The sequence below is a fragment of the Talpa europaea genome (assembly GCF_964194135.1).
Source record: "Talpa europaea genome assembly, chromosome: X".
NCBI lineage: Eukaryota > Metazoa > Chordata > Mammalia > Eulipotyphla > Talpidae > Talpa > Talpa europaea.
Genome location: NC_140081.1, coordinates 28,836,129 through 28,858,226, shown reverse-complemented (window position 1 = coordinate 28,858,226; position 22,098 = coordinate 28,836,129). Strand labels below are relative to the sequence as shown.

At 39.9% G+C, this 22,098-nt stretch overlaps 2 protein-coding genes across 2 annotated transcripts in view; one reads left to right on the top strand and one right to left on the bottom strand.

Moving 5' to 3' along the window:
- Positions 1 to 22,098, top strand: part of EFHC2 (EF-hand domain containing 2) — a gene marked incomplete at both ends in the record, with an annotated part of 199,012 nt that overhangs the window by 46,019 nt on the left and 130,895 nt on the right.
- LOC311186929 (putative deoxyribonuclease TATDN2) lies at positions 5,230 to 7,050 on the bottom strand (the record flags this gene model as incomplete). The annotated part of the gene is made up of 1 exon (XM_084258153.1): positions 5,230 to 7,050. One exon carries the CDS (start codon positions 7,048 to 7,050, stop codon positions 5,230 to 5,232), a length of 1,821 nt encoding a protein of 606 aa, XP_084114279.1.

Sequence of the window (22,098 nt, the reverse complement as noted above, 5' to 3'; positions counted from 1 at the left end):
TATCAATCTGTAGCAATCAGCCTTCCACTCAGAGGAGGAATCAGAACATTAGAATGTTGGTGAAGGGAAGGAAGGAGAACTACCCACCCTACTTTGGGGAAAATACCAGCCTGGATAGACTGCTCTTTGTTCAGGGATGAACAAAAAAACCCACAAGAGGTTTCGGGAAAAGTCAACATAATATTTAAGCAGAGGAAGAAAATACTTATTTCAAAAGTATATTTTCTATAGGAAATGTATTTTTTGGTAACAATTTACTTTGTGTTTTCTGGTGAATGCAAGGAAACATACAAAACAAAGTAAGCAGTTAAAGTAAATTCTGTAAGGTGAAAGCTGGAAGGTCAGAATAGAGAGATTAAAAATATTACAGAATGAGACTTGGCAAAAAGGCAAAGGGAGTTTCTGAAGGAATAAATGTGAAGAAACTAAAAAAATACATTATTTGTATATGTAGTAAAGAAAGAAATTGAAATTGGAGAAATTGGAATGAGTGATGGAAAAGGCAAACTTGAAACATTCTCCCAAAATTCAGAGGAAAGGGTCAGATATAAGAGTAAAGAGACAATAGAAGATTGGACAAACGTATGGAGATCTAACATATGGACAGTTGTTCTTGAAGATTAGAAATTAGATTAATGGCAACCGAATCAACTAAGCACACCATAAAATAATAAAAACAACCCAATGTTCTTTACTATACAAAGTCATTGATCTGCAGACTGAATGCTTACTCTGTATGACAGAAAAGAAGACCAATAATTAGACATATCCTGGCATTTTTTTATTTAATTTCAAGGATATAGCAAAGAACTTAACAAGCATCCTTACAGAAAAAGTAGTTTAACCCCCAAAGAAAGAGAAGTTGACATCAGAGTTTCTTTGCATTCTTAAATGCCAGAAAACAATGAAACAATGTCTTGTAACTTTTAGGGGAAATGTCATGGGTAAATCATGAAATGAAAGGATTAGTGGTAAGCAAGGGGAACAAAATTATAAGTAATTATAAAATATAAATGAAGTTCAAACAGAATGTAAACACTTTTAATGTTTATTAGAAGATGAATAACAAACAACAAGTGCCAATGCAAGACAGAAATGCAAGACAGAAATATAGAGAGAATGTATTTTCTCCATTTAGATGGAGTTAATTAGAAATTAATTTTTGGTTAACATTTGTGCGGACAGTACTTTAAAAATTAAACAGAAAAATTAATAGAGTTAAACTCTCTTGATCAAGAGAAAAAAACCTGTCTTTTTTATTGTCTTTCTCTAAGACCTGCAAATGTTCTTTAACTCTGTCTAATAAACGTATTTTTTAAACTATGTTTTAAAAAGACAACTTTAAGTAAAAAGAAACCAGAATAGGATCACTGTATATCTATTTGTGGTGGGATTTGGTGGTACAAGAACTTTCAAGTATACAGGTATAAAAACAAACTTTTTTAAAAGTAGATATGACAATTAGGAAAGCAAATTTTTAACAGTATATGTAATTTGACATAACTGCATAATCCCAATTATGTTGGGACAGTAATAAAACAGTAGATTCTAGGTAGAAATTCTAGTAAAAATACCATGCACCACTTTGTACTTCTCTGTATTATCATATTTTTGTAATGTATACATATTAATTTTTATAGTGAGAAAGCCACATTCATTAAAATAAAATATAAAATTAAATTAAAAATCCTATAGATACAGCAATTATAATTATAACAAATTTATGTTATAGAATATTTTGTTCTTTCCCTCCTCAATTAAAAGCAAACTAAACTTTTAATTTAATACATTACCAAAAGCACAATAAAACATATCTGAGAACTGAAGGAAACATTAATAAACTTTAAAAAGCAGCATTTAAAACATCAGTGAGCAATAGATTTGAACAATAAACCTAAGAGTTGATTCTTTAAAAGAAACAATGGAATTAAACTTTCAGTTTACTCAGGAATGAAAACAAAAATACACAAAATATGTTTAAATCACAAAGTCAAAGGAAGAATATGCACAGCTTATGCTAATTATGGGGGAAATGTTGATTAGTAAATTGACTCAAGGAGTATAATGCTAGAATTAGCCAATACCTATGGAAATATTAGAGAAAACTGCCCAAGAGCTACTCAGTTGTTAATATGATTGTCTCTAAGTGGTAGGATCATGGACTCTTTTTTTTCCCCCCACTTTGCACTCTTTAGTAGTCTCAAAAAAACTGACAATAAACAGGAACTCAATTTAAAGTGAGATGTGGAAAAAGTCCAACTGAAAAAACAGATTCCTCCCATCTCCCAAGACAAAGTAGGCAGTTTATTCCTTTTGAGCTTTAAAGGTAGAAATAGCTGCCTTTCTAAAATCTAAGTGAAGCGAAATAGTGATGTGCAGTAAAAAGGACTGCCAAGGTTCAGGGAGCCTGTTAATGGCCCTGTGACTTTGGGCTGACTAATGGCCCAGGGGTCACTAATGGCACATTGAATTTCTAGATTGCGGCTGTCTTCGTGGCTCTCTGATGCCTCCGCAGTGGCAGAGTTGACACTCCAAGTGCTATATAAACGTATAAAGGCTAAGTAATCATTCTTGAGGTTCAATGGAGTACTGAATCACTTTAGTGAAATGATTTAAAAAGTACCCCAACTTTTGCACATTTAGATCATGACATTTAAAAATTTTTTTACTAATAACATGGATAGAAGAACTTTTTTATACTTTGTTCATGAAATAAGTAAGTAAATGAAGATTGTGGTTTTTGATTGAGGCTACTCTGAATATACTACTCAGAAAAGATTTTTCTCATTCCCATTCCAGAAGAAAGCTGAATTATGGCAAGGATCTCTCCTGCATGTTAGAAAACACTGCAGAATACAGTTTATGCCATTAAAAAAATGTAGAGGGAGAAGAGCAGATCAGAAAAGTATTTTCTCTATATAAAAAGGTAGTCTTTTTTTGAAAAGGAAAATCACTTAAACTAAAACATGTGTATGTATATCCTGTTCATCTTGATGAATGTGTACTTTAATTCACACCCATTTTTAAAATGCCTACTTGGTAGTGTCACTTTGCTAGGACCAGATAACGACACTTTATTCTCACAGATCTCATGTGGTAAGAAATGAACAGTGCACGGCAGTAGCTAGGATACAACTGAAGTGGCCTTTTCCAAGCTTGTGTTCCTAAGGATCTCAAGCTCACTGAATTGTACTTCAGATTAATCAAATTAATCTAGAAGTAACTTCGAGAAACATCTTCTTGGATATATGAGGCTCACATGAGCCTATCAAGGGACGTATGAGATCCCAAAACAAACAAAAAAACCCCATGGAACTTTGTACAACTTGGTATTTCCCCAAAATGTGTGTCCAAGGACTTCTCTCTTCTGCTATTTTATCACAAGCTCATAAGCTCAGGCCTCCTGTGGGCTGAAGGGCCCACTTTGAGCAATGTCTGCTTAAAGTGTGCATTACACAGAAAACTTTTTAAAACACTGGACTGGTTTTTGAAGGATTTCTGTCTTCAAAAATATAATTAAATCGCACCTTTAACCTGTAACCTTCTTTTGTTCTGCTAAATGAAACTGAAGCACTTCAGCCACAGCTTTCTTACACTGAATACTTTTTTCTTCTCAAAAGACTGGATTCCCAGCAAAAAGATAAACTCTGTTATATATAGGAAATATGAACTATCAAGTTCCTGATAGGGCTTGACCTTCTTTCCTTGTTTTGTTGTAGATGACATGTAACAGCAGAACATAGGCCTTTAGTCCTTGTTTCATATTTAAAATTAAAGAGGAAATAGGACATTTCACTTCTCAGGTCCCTTCTTAGTAGCTGTCCCCAGCTCAAAAAAGTCAGTTATTTGTTTATACGAAAAGTTCAAGAAATCTTGCTGAGGGCCTGCTCTGTTCCAGACACTCTTGTAATAATATCAGGTGTACAGTGCCAGACTGACAAGCTTGTACACTTACAACCTAGTGGGGAAGACAACCAGGGAACATACACAAATTAACAACACAATCTCAAACAGTACTAAGTGCTATGATTAAGTAAAAACAGTAAACCAAGGATTTTTTTTTTCCTCCCAGGTGAGGTGAGCACTATAAATTGGGAGGGCTTCTCCATGGAGGTGACTTTTGAGCTGAGAACCAAATAGTGAGGAGCCAGCTCATATTTCTGCATACAGATAAATGGGCACAAATTGATTTATTTTTTGAGAATAAACAGATTTTCAATTTTTAAGATGGTACATTTCATCTCATGATAGGACTCTTGGATTTGGGTGTGCTTTGGCTGGCGAAGTTGAATTTTACATCTCAAGTATTTTCCCTAAAATGGGGTTCATTTTAATTTCTCAGAGGATAGCTGTTCGCCAAGTGGGCAGCCGAATCTCTTCTCTGTTTCTGTCCTGTGAGTGCTTTTGAAGCCCTTCTGGAGAACAGAGGTTTTAAGTGGTATACATTTGGGCCTTGATAAAAACCAGAGCAATTTGAATCAAGTTACTAATTTATACTGGTGCTGTTAAGAGCTTTGGAATCATATAAGTGTTGGGAGCTCAGTTCAGATTCAAAACTCATCTCCTCAATGGTGTTGGAAGATTCAAATGATTTGGCTCTCATTGCTCTAAGTTCCTCCACAGCCCCCCTTGGCACTTTAAGACTATTAACTAATATTTATGTAAATGGATTCTTTTCAGATGAAATGCTAGTGTTGGTCTATCTTAGAAATACAAGTTCAACAGTCATTGAATTTAAGAATTTAACAAGTAATATGGATGACAGAGTTCTTATATACATTTGGGGAATAAACAAACCTCCTAGCTCATTTTTAAAATTCACTATTCCCTGCTTGCTTTTTTCCCCCCACAAAGACAAGTAGGAGGGTGACTTTATTCACCAACTGCTCAAAAGCACAAGCAGAGAATAGGGATTTGGATTAGCAAACTTGTACCCTGTGGAACTCTTTGTTCTTCATTCAGTATCCCTATACACTTTGGCTGGAAGAAAAACCCTAACTGCCCAGCAGTTCTCATTACCCTTCCTCTCATCCCACTGCACCTCACCCTACCAGAAGCAGAAATCTTATGAAGAGGTTTTGAGGAAAACATCCTGTCCTGGCTTTTTCAGTTCCAGTGAGCTTTCAGAAGATATCCTTGACTTGGGACACAGGAAGCGTTCAAACCAAGTCTATGTTGTCAAAAGCAGGTCTTCTTTTTCTGGAAGGATCCTGACTATGTGTTCTCTGCTTAAAGATTGTAGAGGCACCTGGTGTTTTCACGCAAAGTGCTCAAAGTGTGAAAGAGTGGCTGATTTGTGACTCTGGCAATCTCTCGAATTGTGTGCAGGGCCATGCCCGGGTGGGCATACCGGCAAAGGCTTCTGGGAACCTCTCGAGGGAGGAAGTACGGAGCATCTGTCTCCACGACGATTCTCTCCAGTGGGATGTTCTTCAGAGCATCCCGGGCCTCCCAGGCAGAAGAGTAGGTCAGGACAGCTGTAAAGCCCACAGTCATGTTGGGAAAGTACTTCAGCAGGGGCTCAATGACTGGGTAGCTGCCAGTGAAACAATGCCGATGGATCTTGTAGTCAAAAGGCACATATTTTTTCATGATGCCCAACAGATCTTCATCAGCTTCTCGGCAATGGATCACCAAGGGCATCTTTAGAGCGACAGCCAGTTGCAGCTGTCTCTCAAATACCCTGTGCTGCCGTGGGATAGGCGTGCTGCACTTATGAGAGTAATCCAAGCCCATTTCTCCAAATGCCACAGCCTTGGGGTGACGTAAAGCTTGCAAGATATTTCTTTCTTGCCTCTCATTGTAGTAACTTGCAAAATGGGGGTGACAACCAAAGGCCCCCCAAACCAGATCCTCTCTCAACAGCTCCTCCCATAGGCCATCACGTAGTGTGCGCGGATCGCAGAAATCAGTGATGCAGCCGTGAAATTCCCTAGGGAAGGTAGTGCCGTAAATTTTTCTGAACATAGTAAAGGTCCCCTGGAAAGACAACTTGGCAAAGAGCATGTCCAAGTGACAATGGGTGTCAATGAAACCGTCCTGGAGAACTCCCACTGAGTGGCCCCTTGGCAGGGAGCTAAAAGATCCACCTCTTCCCCAGCCGCATAAAGGAGTGTCCTCCACCTCTGCTTGCGAACTTCTGGAAAAACACGATACATTCTGGGCTGGACCTTCCTCTGGGAAGGATCTTCGGTCTCTGAACCGGTTTGGAGAGTACTGTGGAGAGTTGGCGAAATAATCACTCTTCCCAGCCTGGGACCTGTTACTGCCGCCTGGGCCCATGGGGGGCCAGTGAGAAGGCTCGGGGTTGAGGGTGCCGCCGTCAGCGTAGTCCCCAGAAGGCCAGCTGTACACCTGAGGCTGGTACACGGCATGGTCAGTGGTGAAGGAGGAAAGCTCTGAAACTCTTGCGAGATTCTGTGAGCCTGGCTCCTCCTGGGACACTCTGAAGGTGAAAATCTCATCCTGGGCAAGCCAGTCAGTTCCTGAAGAGGGCCAGTCAGTCGCGCTTCTTTCTCTTGGCGTTTGGCTTTCTGAACTAGAGTGAGGCCTGTCTGGACACTTTTCGCATGGAGAGTGTTTTTCAAAAACGACTGCCCTTCGGTCATTAAATGGCCTCTGACTGGGTTTCTCCTGAAACTTTGTATTCACTCTCCTGTCATCGAGGCTGCTGGTCTTCCTCATTCTCTGGTGCTTCTCACCACTGACCCCTGGGGCTGACGCTACCTTTCTCTGAGGAGGAGAGGTGCGGACCGCCCTGGCTGGTCTTTCCCCAGGGGTGGGATTCTCTCTCGTGCTGGGTTTTGTATAAGCAGCAGCCCCCCTTCCTCTTCCCAGTCCCCTTGATCTTGATATCGGTTTTCTGAGGGTGCCCTGGGGGGCCTTCCTGTGGATCACTGAAGAACCGCCTTCTGGCTGGCTGTCCCTCTGCCTCTGGACTGTTTTCGGTTCCTCAGTCTCACTTTCGGCCGCAAATGCAGCATTCATGGAGTTACGGGAACTTTGTCTGGAGTCAGCCTTACAGTTGCTGGCATCCTTCTGGGAAGCCATTTTTTCCAGAAAGGAACTTGCACAGGTGGAGAGGAATTCCCAAAGGGGATCCCACGGACCAAAGAAGCACCCAAGCGCTCCGAATCAGGGAGTCTTTGGAGGCTGGTCCACCCCGACTGGGCCTGAAGGGTGCTGGTGGGGGGCTGCTCTGGCGGAATGAGTCTCGGGCAAAACCTCCACACGCTGGTCACGAGGTGCTCCTCGTGGGGCTTTCTGCGCTTGATGTAGAGTTAAGAGCTGGCCGGCCGGAGGGGGAGAGAGGAAAGGTGGGCTTCCAGGGGTAGCTGCTTTCGTTCACCAGGGGAGCCTACCTCGGTGCTGCGGTGGGCCTGGGCCGCTCGGGCGCCTTCTGGCCCCTTCCCCTTACTTTCACTTCTGTGCCACCGTCCTCAGTGTCCACGCTTGTCAGAGTCCTTTCCCTGCGTCTGTGAGGCCAGAGCACCTTGGCTAAGTGGCAAAAATCCCAGATTTACCGAAGGCTCAGGTTGGCTTGCTCGCTGACCATGCGCTTCCGGCCGAGCTGAGCACTTTCTCTTTCACTACAGCCCCCTTTATGGGGCGCAAGTGCTTCCGGAGAGGGGATATCAGAGTGCTTCCGGGACTCCAGAGCGCGTCCATGTTGTTGGGAAAATGAAGCCGTTCCAAGATGTCGTAGTCTTTGAAAAGACCACAAGGTACTTTGGGAATCCTGCACAGAGCCCCCTCAGGTGGAGGGTGTGGGGGAACCAGACCCTGGGTCCAAGTTCACCCGCGCTGGGAGCACTTGCCCCACCCACCAACTCTGTCTCCCAGAAGCACCCCCACCGCGCTGCCCCCTCTCTCGCACCTGGGATCTCCTCCTCCGCCTCCCCCCCCATCCGATCTCCTCTTCTCTCCCCCCCCCATTGGATCTCCTCCTCCTCCCCACCACCCCTGAACGGGCGCCACCTCCAGCTGCCCTCCATGCTTGCTCTGTTCCCTTTTGCGCCCCAGTTTTTTCAATAAGAGCTATGGTTTTGAAAGCATAGTTTAAATGTACATGCTTTTAAAGCACCTATAATTGTAGTATATTACCATTTTCACTCCTGAGTTTTTCGCTCGGCATTTGTGCATGTATCTTAAGCACTTATTGCCACATGGTTTTCAGAAACACTGTACTGTTGCCGTGCTAATACTGCACAGCGCATGCAGGGGGCCGTAAGTCGCCAAGTCCTCCCGCTTTGGCTATCTCTGTAGGTCTCACCACTCTAGTTCTTTGCTGTATTTGAAAACAATGCCACAAAGAGCGTCTTTGCACGTAAGCTCCTCCATATTTTACTTTTTTTTTTGAGCTACATTTCCAGAAATGGAAATATAAGAATTGTAAAGTGGCTTCTCATACCACCTTGCCCCAGAACAACGGTAGTAATTTAAACTCACATTCAGAATGAATAATCATATCAGGCCCATTTTATAGCAGAAATCACAGAGCCAGTGCCTCACCCCTACTTTAATTTACACTTATCTAATAACTTCTTAAAGTGAACATTTTATTTGTCGACCCTTGTGAATTATTTTCTATTGTTTTTAAATTTGTGTTTTATTTTTGTAGTCTTAATTTTAAGACTAGACTAGTCATACTCCTTTTAGAGCTTCGTGTGTGTGTGTGTGTGTATGTGTATGTATTCTGTTTGTGAGGGCAAAGGAGGTTGACTTGTTCTATTTAAGCTGGTAATCCATATGGTACATACTTTTGAGTTTTAATTTATTTTAGGTGAGAATATTTTATAGAGTTACTTTCCTAAATTACTATTTTTTTTCTTTTAATGTGTCTTTTATCATGCGTTAAATTAATAGTCTATTTCTGGACCATCTATTCCTTACACATAGTTGTATGTTTCTTGTTATTCTGGTGTTCTATTATTTTAATAATTGAAGCATTATAGTAAGGTATAAAATCTGGGAGTTAGGTCTTCTAGGGGAACCAAATCTTTTCTCGCTTTACCCTGCCCCCTCAGCTCCGCCCTTCATTAGGCAGGGCAGGAAACACGAAACCTCCTCTTTTATTGAGATTCCTCTGTTACGTTTTTTTAGCTAATACTTTCATGTTCATACCTTTTTACGTTGTCCAGAACTCCTGAAAACAGCATAAGATAATGATGTCTGTAAGGCCATATTTGTTCTGTTCCTAATTTGGTAGGCATGTAGTTTATTTACATAAAATGTTGGATACTTAGGCTGTTGTCTTAAAGCAAATGTTTTTTTTTAATCTCGTTAAGGAATTACTCATATTTTGAAATGTATATGTGAGAAAACCATGTAAGATCATTGTATATTTGTTCTTATTCCCTTATTTGGAAACATCTTTGTATCTTTGAGGAAAATGCTTTTTGTGGAGGTGGCCTATAATTTTTATGGACTATTGTTTACTTGAATTTTACTTAGGATCTTTTGCTCTATGAACCATAACTAGTGAAATTGCTTGGAGCAATAGTTCTTAACCTTGGCTTATACATTATAATCTCCTGGGGACCTTTAGAAATCATGATACCTGGATCCACTGAGAGATTCTGATTTCATTGTGTTTGTGTGGGTGTGGATGTGGGCCAAGCATTAGGATTTTAAAAAGCTTCGGTGATTCTAACATGCATCGAGGATGAGAATTTTTGTTATATAGGGGAGGAAAAATAATTTTCCCTCTACACTTCTGGGTTTTTGGCTGAGACACCCCACACAATAAAAGGCAGATTAATAGGAACACGAAAGTTTACTGACACACCTCCTGTATACATGGGAGAGATGAACGAAAACTGAGTAATTTCTCAGAACAGCTCGGGCCACCTGCTTAAAAAACATCTTCAGCTAAAGACAGAGGATGTTAGGGGGAAGGGGATCTTAGTAATGGGAGCTTACTAGGAAAGATACAGTAAACTAGGATATAGTTATTATGCAGATTTGATGCCACCTCCTTGGATAACAGATAAAGAGGTAAGGTCACTCCCCTCCTGTATTGTGCAGGAAAGCCCTTACAAATAAAGATTTCCTTAGCAATGTGAATATCTTACAAGTGGGTGACTTCTACTCAGTGTACAGAGCTTTTCCTTTGTTGTTGTTTCTTAAAAATAGAGATTTTAAAGTAATCTTCATGTCAAAGAGATATATTTTTTAGTGACAAACTCTGTACCCCTTCAGCTCCATTGTGTACTTCTTGTGGCTTGTATATCAAGAATTGAAATTCACCTTCATGGCTTTTTTGGTATCCTGGAGGATTTATATCATGTGGTAATTTTCCTTTCCTGGAAGTATGAAAAAAGTTAATTAGTAAATCACCTTGGTGGGATCCTTTGTTTGGGCATTCCCTTAGTAATTTTTCTACGTTTTGTTTTGTTATTAGTTCATTTGTTGTGTTTTGATAACCACAAGTCTTTTTAAAGTCACTTATTTGATCGTAATTTAAAATTATTTTAATATAAATTTATATAATTTATTTATAAGATGACATAGATCTTAGAATTAATTACATCTCTACATCATGTATTATATCATTTCTGGTTTTATCTTTTCTTTCTTGATTATCTTTGCTAGAATCTTGTATGTTTTATTTATTAAAAGTGTTCTTGGATTTTTTATTGCACTTTATCATTTCAAAGATGTCTATTTCTCCTTTATCCTTTTTGCTTTCTGCTTGTTTTCCTTATAACAGAGTTTTGCACTTTAAAAAATTTTTTGTTTAAGCCATTGATCACCTGTTTAGAACTGTAACTATTTCAGGATTACCTGGGGAGCTTTAAACAAAATATGAATGCTGCTTTTCCTGTACTGAGGATTCTGATTTAATTTATTTAGGCTTGGAGTTTGTCCCCCCCATCCCTTTTTTTTTTTTTTTTTTGAAGTTCCTAATGTGAAGGCAAGACTGAGAATTGCTGAGTTAGCACACACAACTGAGTTGTCTCTCTTTGACTCTAAATTCTCTTATGTAATAATCTGAGTCCAGTAATTCACCCAAAATTACAGACTTACCTATATTGTATAGGCTTGTATACCTTTAAATTTATTAAATACTATACTTATTTTTTATGTATTATATTTTTGAGATATAAATGACATACAAGGTTCAGGTGTACACCATGATTCCATATTTGTATATGTTGTGAAATGATCACCACAGTAACTCTAGTTAACACCCAACATTATAGTTACAATTTTTTTTTCTGTGGTAAGAATTTTGAAGTTTTACTCTCAGCAATTTTCAAATATGCAATATAGAATTATTAACTGTGGTCAGCATGCTGTCCATTATATCCCCATGACTTCTTTATTTTATAACTGGAAGTTTGCACCTTTTGACCCTTTTCACCCATTTTGCCCACATCCCATATTTTTGTTATTTATAAATTTATTTTCAACATAATTATTAGGAGTGACATTTTTGCTAATAGTTACACAGTGTGCTTCTAGTTGTATTACTTTGTGATCATTGGCTATAACTTGTATAATTTGTTTTTTAAATTTATTAGAAATTTTTATAAATTAGCATATGATGCATCCCTATAAATATAGCATAGCATAGTTGTTTATAAAGCATCTGTTCTCAATATTCACTACAAATTTATTATGCTTTATTTCCTTGATTCTAAGACCCCATAGTCATAAGAGAAACTATTGCTTTCATGGTTTTCCAGGAAGAATAAAGAATACTGCATAAATGTACACAAAATTTTCTTGTCTACCAATTTATAATAGCATGCATTTATCCTTACTATTATATACCTTCCTCCTCTTTAGTACCTCACAATTTTTTAAATAGACCTTAATAGCTTTATTCAACATTTCTTGAATTGGGCAGCATTCAATCTAACTGAAAGGCTGAAAGTTGCTCAGAGGAGTAATTAAAAACAACAGGCTTTTCTAGGCAGAGGGAACAGGAACAGGAAGTTATACTGTTGGCAAATTGGTTATGGCAAGGTCACTTTCCTTTAGGGGATAGCAAGGCCCTGTCAGGCAGATTACCTAACTAGTGTTGATTAGAAGATTCCTGATGGACTGATTTAAGATTCACTTTCTAGAAGAGATCAAAACTGTAATTATCTTAGTTTGGTTATATGTGGCTTAGCATAAGTGACTCTATTTTAGGCCTATTGTTTTATTTTCAGACTCTGAGATATGTGATCAAAATTTAAGGCACTAGCAGTATTTCCAAGTACCACTATGAAATTCTTGAAGTTTTTACTGATTCATAGGTCATGATGTTAGGTTCATATCCTTTCAGTCAGTCATTCTTTCTGTTCTTTTTCTTATGTTCTAGTCTTGGGCGATTATTAGCTTGATGGTTAGAGGCAGTGAACATGCATTGAAGCTTTTGAGAGAGTACAGTGCACCAAGGGGATTATTTTATCAATTATAAACAGGATAATTCCCAATGTCTGCAGTGTACTTAAGTGCTACGTCCCAAGATCCAAAACAATCAAAATCAAATACATCAAATCCAACCGAAGATATCTCTTTTTAAAAAAAACACAAAAAACTTTTTAAAAAATCTTTGTATAGATTTAAACAATAGGTATATCATTGGATTTATTTACTTAATTTTATTTATTTATTTTAAGGAATCAGTTCCCCGGAACTCTCAATCCAAGTGCAGCAAGTGGTATTGGCCATTGCATAAACACTTCGATGCATAGCTAAAATATACTCAAGGGCCATCTTATTATTGAGAGCAACTTTGATTAGAGTCTAGGGATTTTGATGGGCAGCTATTGCTCTAGCAGCAGATTCTGTAATATCTTCAAGAATTAAAGAGAGGTGACAGGCATGGTGGCCAATAAAATTTAAGGTTTGTTGAGCACTCAGGTGATTTTATTGTGGTTACCCTTGCCTTCTCTCTCTTTTTTTGTACAGGGCCTGCTTCTGTTAGCAGGCAATCCAGTCATCCCTGGCCCCCAAACTTGCATGGCCTAAAGGGTTCAGCCATTCACGTGCTCAAAGACAAAGCATAATTAATTGAAAGAACTTTAAAGGATTAGAGCAGAAAGAATACTAGTTTCCCAATAAAACACCCCAAAATACCTATCTCTTTGTGGGTAAATGCCCAGCCAAACTGTGTTGGCCCAAAGCAGCGCCACTGAGGCCCGAAAGCCTGCCACCAGTCTAAGGCACCTTCTGGTGGGTAACAATAAGAAAGGGGTAAAAGGGACCAAGCAAGTCTGGGAAGAAAGGAGTCAAATAAAAATATTCATAAAGATAATGGCTGCCATTTTTCAGCCTCCCATGTTTCTCTCACCTGTGTGTTTCTTCCAAGTATTTCTACATATCTCTCTTCCACGTGTCTCCTCCATGTCCCCCAAATCCCTGGCACAAGTCCAAAGCCAAGAGGCAAGCGAGCCCTTCCCCATGCTTCTACCAACCTAAAGGGTCTTTTGTGTTATAGAGCTTCACCTGCCTGCTCAGCTCCGCCCTCTAGTTCCAGGTAGCTAGTCTAGGGTGGCTGCATGTAAATGGGGACGGAGAACCTCACCTCCCTTTTTATGGAGAGATCCCTCTGTTACAGATCCAAGACTTCTCAAATTTGGGTTTTTTAACCAGAGAACTTGAAATAGAGCCTAGGGTTAGGGAGTCTGGTACAATAGAGAGCTGATTTTCTTCCAGAGAAATTGAAATGCTGGAAATCAGGGAGAAGTTTGTGTCAGAACTACAGAATCACCAGCATTGTGGTGATGGGGTTTTGTAGAGTGTGGGGTTCTTGGGTTCACTCTGGGAAAGGTTTCACCAGAGCTCCCATTTTAGCAGCATGTGGCGATTTCCCCAGGCGGGTTTCTCCATGAGACAGAGACATTAGTCATTTTTAAAGAGCAGGTTTATTAGGGAAAGGGTAAGGGACAGGTTTGCTGAGAGAGGCCTGCATGGTTGCAGGTGGGAAGCTGCTGCCCTGCAGGGAGAGAGAGTTGGTGAAAAGAGGCACCAGCATAGTCACAGGTGGACAGTGGAGTGCTGCCCCAAGCCTGTGCAGAGACTGCACTGATATAGTCCTTTTCTCTTTGGGAGGGGTCCCTCCTCTGTGGAGTGGCCTGCTTGTTGCTGATGTTGGATAACAGGCAAAACTAGAAAGGGATCAGAGATTCTAGGGAGGGCCCAATTCCGTATCTTTACTCTTAGGCCTATGCTCCACTCCCTATAGCATCTGATCCTGCTTGGGTCTCATGCCTTGTGGTAAGGCACTGGTGCCTAAGGGTCACGACCTCTACCGCTGGGTTAATGGTCATGTTATTCCCCTCGACCCCCACCTTCTTGTGTGAGTCAGGTTTTAGTCTTGTGAGGCCTCCTTTCCAGTTTGTCTGTTCTTGTCCTCCATCAGTGGCAGATCCAACTTTTCATTGGCCTAATATATGTGAACAATAGTGTTACCTTTTTAGGGCAGAGAAAGGTAAAAGTGACCTCACAATTTGAGTCTGAGCTTTATTCATCAAACAGAACTTAAACCTCTTAAGCTTCGACTTGTGACGTTGATCTCTTTATAAAATGTTGAGTTTTAGGAACTTTTCACGTATTTTATCTTTCTTTCCTAACAGTTTCTCTAGAAATTCAGCTGTAAGTTTTTTGCACTTAGATGTTTGGTTCCTGAGTAATATAGTCTTTATGACTCAAGCATTGCTCACACCGACTTCACTCTCTTTAAAAAGTCTAAGTTTTTGTAGGAGGGAAGACATAAAATCCCCTCTACTCTTCTAGGTTATTGGTGGAGACCCTGTCCCCAACCTCCCTAATAAAATACAGAGCAACAGAAAAGCAAATGGAAGTTGAATAACACATATACTTCCAGTACATATGGGAGATACTCAGGGAAACTGGTAAATGATTATAGTCATAACCTTAAATAGATGGCCAATCACAAAGGAAGCTGTTGGTGGGGTTGGGGAGCCAATTATGGGACATTATCAGGCAAAGCACAGTAAATGAGGTTATGGTTATTATGCAGATTTTAGTCAGTGCCTTCTCCATTGATAAGAGTTTCTAGAGATTGGGCTATCCTCTACTTCCTGGCAGAGAGAGGGAGACCTTTTCAAGTGAAGATTTCCCTTATAAATGAAAATATCTTTTACAATAGGGTAACTTCTTCTCTGTTTTCAGGGCTTTTCCTAGGTCCCCTGTTTCTTAAAAATAACCAGTATAAAATAATCCTTATGCCCAGAGACACTCTATGGGGGTTGGGGGTCGGGGAAAGGAGAGTTTGGGGTCAAAATAAGGGGGTTGCAATTGTATGGGGAATATAAAAATAAAATTTAAATAAAAAAAATAAAATGAAATTGACCTAAGCCATAAAAAAAAAAAAATTGAAAATGCAGCTTCTGAAGAAAGGGATTGGGTAACATAGGATTAGAATAAGATTGAACCCAAACAAATCCAACACATACTGGTTTTTTGTTGTTTGTGAGTTGTTTGCAATTTGTTTGGATTTCACATAAAAAAAATAATCCTTATGCCAGAAGGATATTTTGGAGTGGCATATTCTGCTCCACTTAAATTTAATTCTAAAAGATTAGGCGTTTGCTGTTGCCTTATGCTTGCATTGCCTAACCTGTGATGGACAACCACACACAATTGTTTTTTCTTTCAGTGCTACATCAGACAATAACCATGTTGAAAACATTGTAAGTGAAAATTAGAAGTCCAAGTTGATCTTAAAATCCAGCTACTTGGGATATGCAATAAAGCAAATAACTCAAATGACAGGAATACAGGATTAACTCTGTCCCCACAGAGCTAAATTTACACCCATCAAGTTACAATTATGTGTCCTTAAAAAACACTCCTTGACTAATTTGAGGTCCTTTTGGCTTTGTTATAAGAAGATCCTGATTTCAGAAATATTAACATTAAAAAATTTTCCTTTTTAATGAACAAGTTCTTTATTTGAAGCTAACTTCAGATTTTATATCCTCTAGACTAGGGAAAGACAATCTCAGTGCCTCGGGGAATACTCGGGTAACCTCCTAAACAGGTAACCTCCTAGAGACCTTTGGGGCATTGAAGTCCACAACCCTGTAAAATGACATTTACATTAAGTTTTCAAGAAAATCATGGCCAGTCACATCCTGTAGGACCTTATTTATCTGGTCTCTGCTTGATATTGTAAATTATGATGAACCCTGGTATCATAATTGCATTCCTATGAACTTACATTTCTAACAATTTTCACTTTAGATCCTTCTCTCCCTTCTCTCTAGATTCTCTGGTACATCAAGTTCCATTGCAATTAGGTTATTTTTGTGAGATCAGTTTTGGTCTATTCAGTGTCTCTTCCTGAGAATTCTACTTTGCTACATTTTATAATTTCCTGTCCCTCTTCAGTTTTCTATCTTCCTATCTGTACCACTTTCTGACATATTCTCTTCCTTTCCCTTTGGCATTTCGCAGTTCTATACTCTCAGGAAACCAAAGTATGAAATATCAGTTTATCCCTCTTCTAGAAATATTGAGACCCAACCTAAAATAATACCTTTACTTCTCTTTCCATTTGGCATCCTTTATTCCTCTTTAATGCGTCATTTGTTTGATTAAACAATGTTTACATGCATGATAATCTTGTCACTTGATTTATGCCAGTTTGGTCATTCATACATTTATACCAGTAGCATTCAAGACTTAGAGGTAGCTGATAGCTATGAATAGCTCTTCATACTTTCCTGTCCAATTACTGCGAAAAAAAAGTTTCAGATCGAAAGATTGAATACTACTTTTACTGAAAGCTTCATGAAACCCCAGCTCTCTTGTCCTATTGTTACAAGGCAGGGACGCATTTAAGATTTTATTTCCCTATTTTCTCCCTGAGTTGTACATTTCCTCATTTCCCCTTCCCTTGTAAATAAATCTTTTATTAACCTTTTGTGTGTGCCTGTAGTGGAGTATTAATAAGTCCTTTTTAAGCATGTGGGTGAGGACTCACAACCAGGGAACCCTTTCAATATCGGGGCTGCTCTGTGACACTATTAGGTATTCGAACACCATCTTCCCCCACCATTTTTATTGAGGTATAATTCATATAACATAAACTTAACCACTTTAACATTTCCAGCACAATTCAGTGTCCAACATCTTTTTTTTTTCAATTGTGGTAAAATTAACCATTAGACATTAGTTTTATTTTTTCCCAATTGATGTTTATTGAGGTAAAGTAGTTTCACATCTTTGTATCTGCTCCAGGGATTATAGGTTCAAACCTCTACACGTGTGTACTTTATTTTTTTTTAAAGAGTTATTTTATTTATGCATACAAGAACTGGGGTACAGGCCAGAGGTGCGGGGCGGGGTTTGGGGGGTGAGAGGATTCACCAAAGACAGAGTGGGGAACAGAACAGGCAGATCGACCGAAGTACACTGCTGAGAGGAGCAGTGGTGAGACAGGAGAGGTCTGCTATGCCATGTGGGCAGCTCCCTAGCCGGGGATCGAACCTGCGCTGCAATGGCTGTGCACAGCTCCGTAGGTTGTGTCCCAACCCCCTGCGCCAGCAGGGAGGCCTACGTGTGTACTTTAATGCCCTGTCCGTCACCAATGCCTCAACAATCCTCCCTCATGTTTCATTGTCCCACTCTCCCATCCTACCACCTCCCTCTCTGGTAGCCTCCGTTGGTAGTCAGATGTTAAGAGTTTATTATTGGTTTGGTTTTGGCTGACCCTTTGTTATGTTTCTCTATATTTTACATTTAAGTGAGACCACCCTGTATTTGTCTTTCTTCTTTTGATTTATTTTACTTAGCGTTATCCTGTCTGGTCTTTTTGATGTGGGCCATCCTCAGGGATGTGAGATGGTATCTCTTTGTGGTTTTGATTAGCATGTCCCTGAGGATAAGTGATAATCATTTTTTCATGTGCCTATTGACCACGTGTATGTCTTCTTTGGAGGAGTGTGTGTTCAGCTCTTCAGCTCATTTTTAAATTGGGTTAATTGTTTTATTTTTTGCTGAATTGCATGAGTTCTTTATGTATTTTGGATATTAGCCCTTTGTCATATATGTTATGTGCAAATATTTTCTCCCATTCAATAGGGTGTCTTTTTGTTTTACTGATAGTTTCCTTCACCGCGCAGTAGCTTTTTAGTTTGATGTAATCCCATTTGTTTATATTTGCTTTTGTTTTTCTTGCCATTGGGTACCAGTCCAAAAATACATCACTGAAGCCAATGTCATGCATTATTTTAGCTATTTTTTCTTCAATGTATTTTGTAGTTTCAGGTTTTATATCCTTGTCTTTAATCCACTTTGAGTTACTTTTGTATGAGGTGTGAGAGGGTGGTCTAGTTTCATTCTTCTGCATGTGGCTATCCAGTTTTCCCAATACATATGATGAAGAGACTCTCCTTTCTCCAGTGTGTACTCTTGTCTCCTTTGCTATAGATTAACTGTCCATAGATGTGCAGGTTTATCTCTGGGCTCTCAGTTCTTTTCCACTGGTCTGTGTGTCTGTTTTTGTTTTACCAACATACTGTTCTAATTACTATAGTTGTGTTTTTAAAGATTTATTTATTTATTTATACAAGCACTGGGTACAGTCAGAAGCACGGGAGGGTGAGAGAATTCACCAGAACCAGAGCAGTGAGCAGAACAGGCAGACTGATGAAATACACTGCTGAGGGGAGCAGCAGGCACGGCAGGAGAGGTCTGTCACGCCATGCGGGACCCTTGCCGGCGGCCGGGGATCGAACCTGCACTGCAAAGGCTGAGGGCAGCTTCGCATCCCAGTGCTCAACCACTAGCCAGAGGAGACCCTACTATAGTTTTGTATTAGATTCTGAAGTCTGGGAGTATGATATCACCACACTTCCTCTCCTTTGTCAGGATTGCTTTGGCTATTTGGTGTCTTTTGTGGTTCTATGCAAATTTCACTATTCTAATTTTTTTTGAAGAACATTGGAGCCTTGATAGTGATTGCATTGAATCTATACATTGCCTTGGGCAGGATAGTCATCTTAGCAATGTTTGTCCTTCCAATCCATGAGCAGGGAGTATCTTTCCATTTCCTTCTATTTTCTTCTTTTACTTTTCTAAGATTTTATTTATTTTTCATAGAAGAACTGGGGTGTAGGCTAGAGGTGTGGGGGATGAGAGGATTCACCAGAGACAGTGGGGAGCAGAACAGGCAGATGTACTGAAACACACTGCTGAGGGGAGCAGCGGGTGAGACAGGAGAGGTCTGCTGCACCATGTGGGTAGCTCCCTGGCCTGGGATCAAAGTCAGGCCATCACAATGATAGTGCTGAGACTTAACCCCTAGACCATCAGGGAGGCCCCTTCTTTTAACAATATCTCATAGTTTTCATTGTATATGTTCACTTCTCTTGTTATATTTTCTTCTAGGTATTTAATTCTTTTGTTACATTGAAGAATCTTTCATCTATACGTAGGTTTTTCTTGAGGGTTTTCATCATAAATGGATGTTGAATCTTATCAAATGCTTTCTCTGCATCTGTTGATGTAATCAGAAAATTTTTTCTTTCCTTTTGTTGATTTGATAAGATACTTTGATTGATTTTCAGATGTTGAACCATCTCTGTGTTCCTGGAATAAATCCCACTTGGTTATGATGTATAACCCTTTTTATGTGTTGTTGAATTTGGTTTCTCCATTAGCCATTTTAAAGTATACAGTCCATTGGCATCAAGTATATTCACAACGTTGTATATATAACCTTCACTTGTATCGAGTACCAAGACATTTTTTATCAACCCAAAATGAAACCCTGTACTCACCTTTATTGCTGGGTGTCCCAGTAGTCTGATTTCCAGTGGGGGTGTGGGTACTGAGATTCCCCCATACCAACAAGCAATTCTTAGACACAAGCAAGAAATTGAACTCAAATCTGACATTATCTACTTGGAGATAACAGATTCCACAGGTTAAGGACTCAGTCTTCCAAGATCATCCTCTACTTTACACCTTGGCCTCAGTCCCCAGGCAAGCCGGTCTTTCTGACCAAAGAACATAGATCAGAGGTCTTCCCAATCCTCTCCTCAGAGTTCATGTCCCTGTTATAAACCCAGATTATCATCTGTGCTTCTGGCCAGCTGGCTATAAATAAGAAATTGTCAGGACATCCACCTCAAATTTGATTAATTTGCTAGAGTGGCACATACAACTAAGGAAACCCTTTTACTCACTACATCACTGATTTATGACAAAGATCACTAAAAGGTGCAAATCAATAGCCAGATGGAAGAGATACATAGGGCAAGGTATGGAGGATAGACATGGAGCTTCCGTACCTTCCCTAGTGCATCATTCTCCCCAAAAGCATCACATGTTATCAAGCCCAGAAGTTCTTTGAAACCTTTTCCTTTTTGAGCTTTTATGGATGCTTCATTTCATAGGCAGGAGTGATTAAATCATGGGCCACTGGCAATTGAACTCTACTTCTAACCCTTCTCCCTTCCCAGGAAGCTGAGGAGTAGAACTGAAAGTCCCACACACTATGGAAATTGGTTTCCCTGGCAACCATGACCCCCAACCCCCCCCCAGGTGTTTTTCCAAAGTTAACTTCATTAACATAGACCTGTTGAGAGTAATAAGACACCCATTTAAACTTTTATGGCTCTGAAACTTCCTCAGGAATTGAGGATAAGAGACCAAATATTATGACAAAAGATGCGCCCATTGCTCTAATGACTCAGGAAATTCAAGGTCTGGGAGCTCTGAGACAGGAATTGTGGTTGAAGACCAAATACGCATATTTTGATCATTTGAATGAGCATATATATATATATATATATATAAATATAATATATATTATTTCCTATAGATTACAATATTGCACCATCCAACATCATCTTGCCTGAATTTTTGCTTAGTACAAATATGACAGCATTCTAGCAGTGGGCTTAGCCAACTTTCTGATGGAATCAGGTTATATGAATTCCCCAAGAAAGCTGTTGGAACACAGGACCATTTTGGAATGAGGCTAAAGGTGCCATTTTGAATGGTATAAAATTTCTGGATTCACAAGACTCTAGTATAAAATTCCTGGATTCACTAGACTCTTAGAACTCGTTTCTATAAAGACAGTGTCTGGTCAATATTTATGTCACTGGACAAGGGAGGGTGCCTGTGTCCCCTCAGTCTGATCTCAACGTCCCCCGACCCCAACAAACACAGGTGGATAGCTAGAAGCAAATGAGCCTCAGGCCATTGACCTACCTGATAGGAATCAGAGGGATGGGTCAGGAGGCCCTGCTCCCAAGCCTGAAAAAGGGCTCTTGAGACCCTCTGGTCAAGATTGGAAAGAGGACTCCACAGACACTGGTGAGGGCAGGCAAGGAAGGAGTCAGCATTTATTGATTATCGAAAGAGCAAGAAAAGGCATCTCTAGAGAGACCTCTCTGGGCAGAGAGGGTCCCTGAATTGCCAAGGTTAGGGGTCTATATAGGTTTTAGGACTGGGTTTTGAAAACAAAGTAATTGAACTTTATTGGTTGAGAAAGCAAGGAGAGTGGACTTAGCTAAAGTCCATTTATCCATTTAAGTGTGGTCTATTTCTTGTTTCAATTGTGAGTGCTTTTGGGTTTTGGGGTTCCTTGGTTCTTGACTATGGTCATGAAAGAATTCGAAGCCACATCTAGGTAAAACAATGTTTATTTAGAGATAGTCCACCTGGGAAGAGGTTCTGGTGGGCAAGTCCATGGAAGAACAAGAAAAGCGGGAGTAGGAGGGAATTTTGGCTTAAATGGGGTGCAGGGGACTGCTTACCCTGTTCCTTTCTAGAGGTTACTGCATAGGTGCTTCTGAGGGGTTGGGTTGGGTTATCAGTACAGGCAGGAGTCTCTAAGTCAACCCACTTCTTTGCTCCCTCAGTGTGGGTTTATCAGCCCTGCCAGCATATTGGGGCAGTGCTCAGCCTTCCTCATTTTGGCACTTCTGGCTCTCCTCTGTCTTTATCAGCCTGCCTGTAGCTTCGGGTGGGGAACTGCCTTTCGCCCCCTGGGCATTTCTTGGCTCTCCCAGGCTTTATCTGCTCTGTCAGGTATTTCCTGGGGTCCTGGATATGTTGACAGTTTAATTTTCTTTAGGCTTCGCTCTCCCTACTCTAAGCGCCTAATGTGAGCACCAG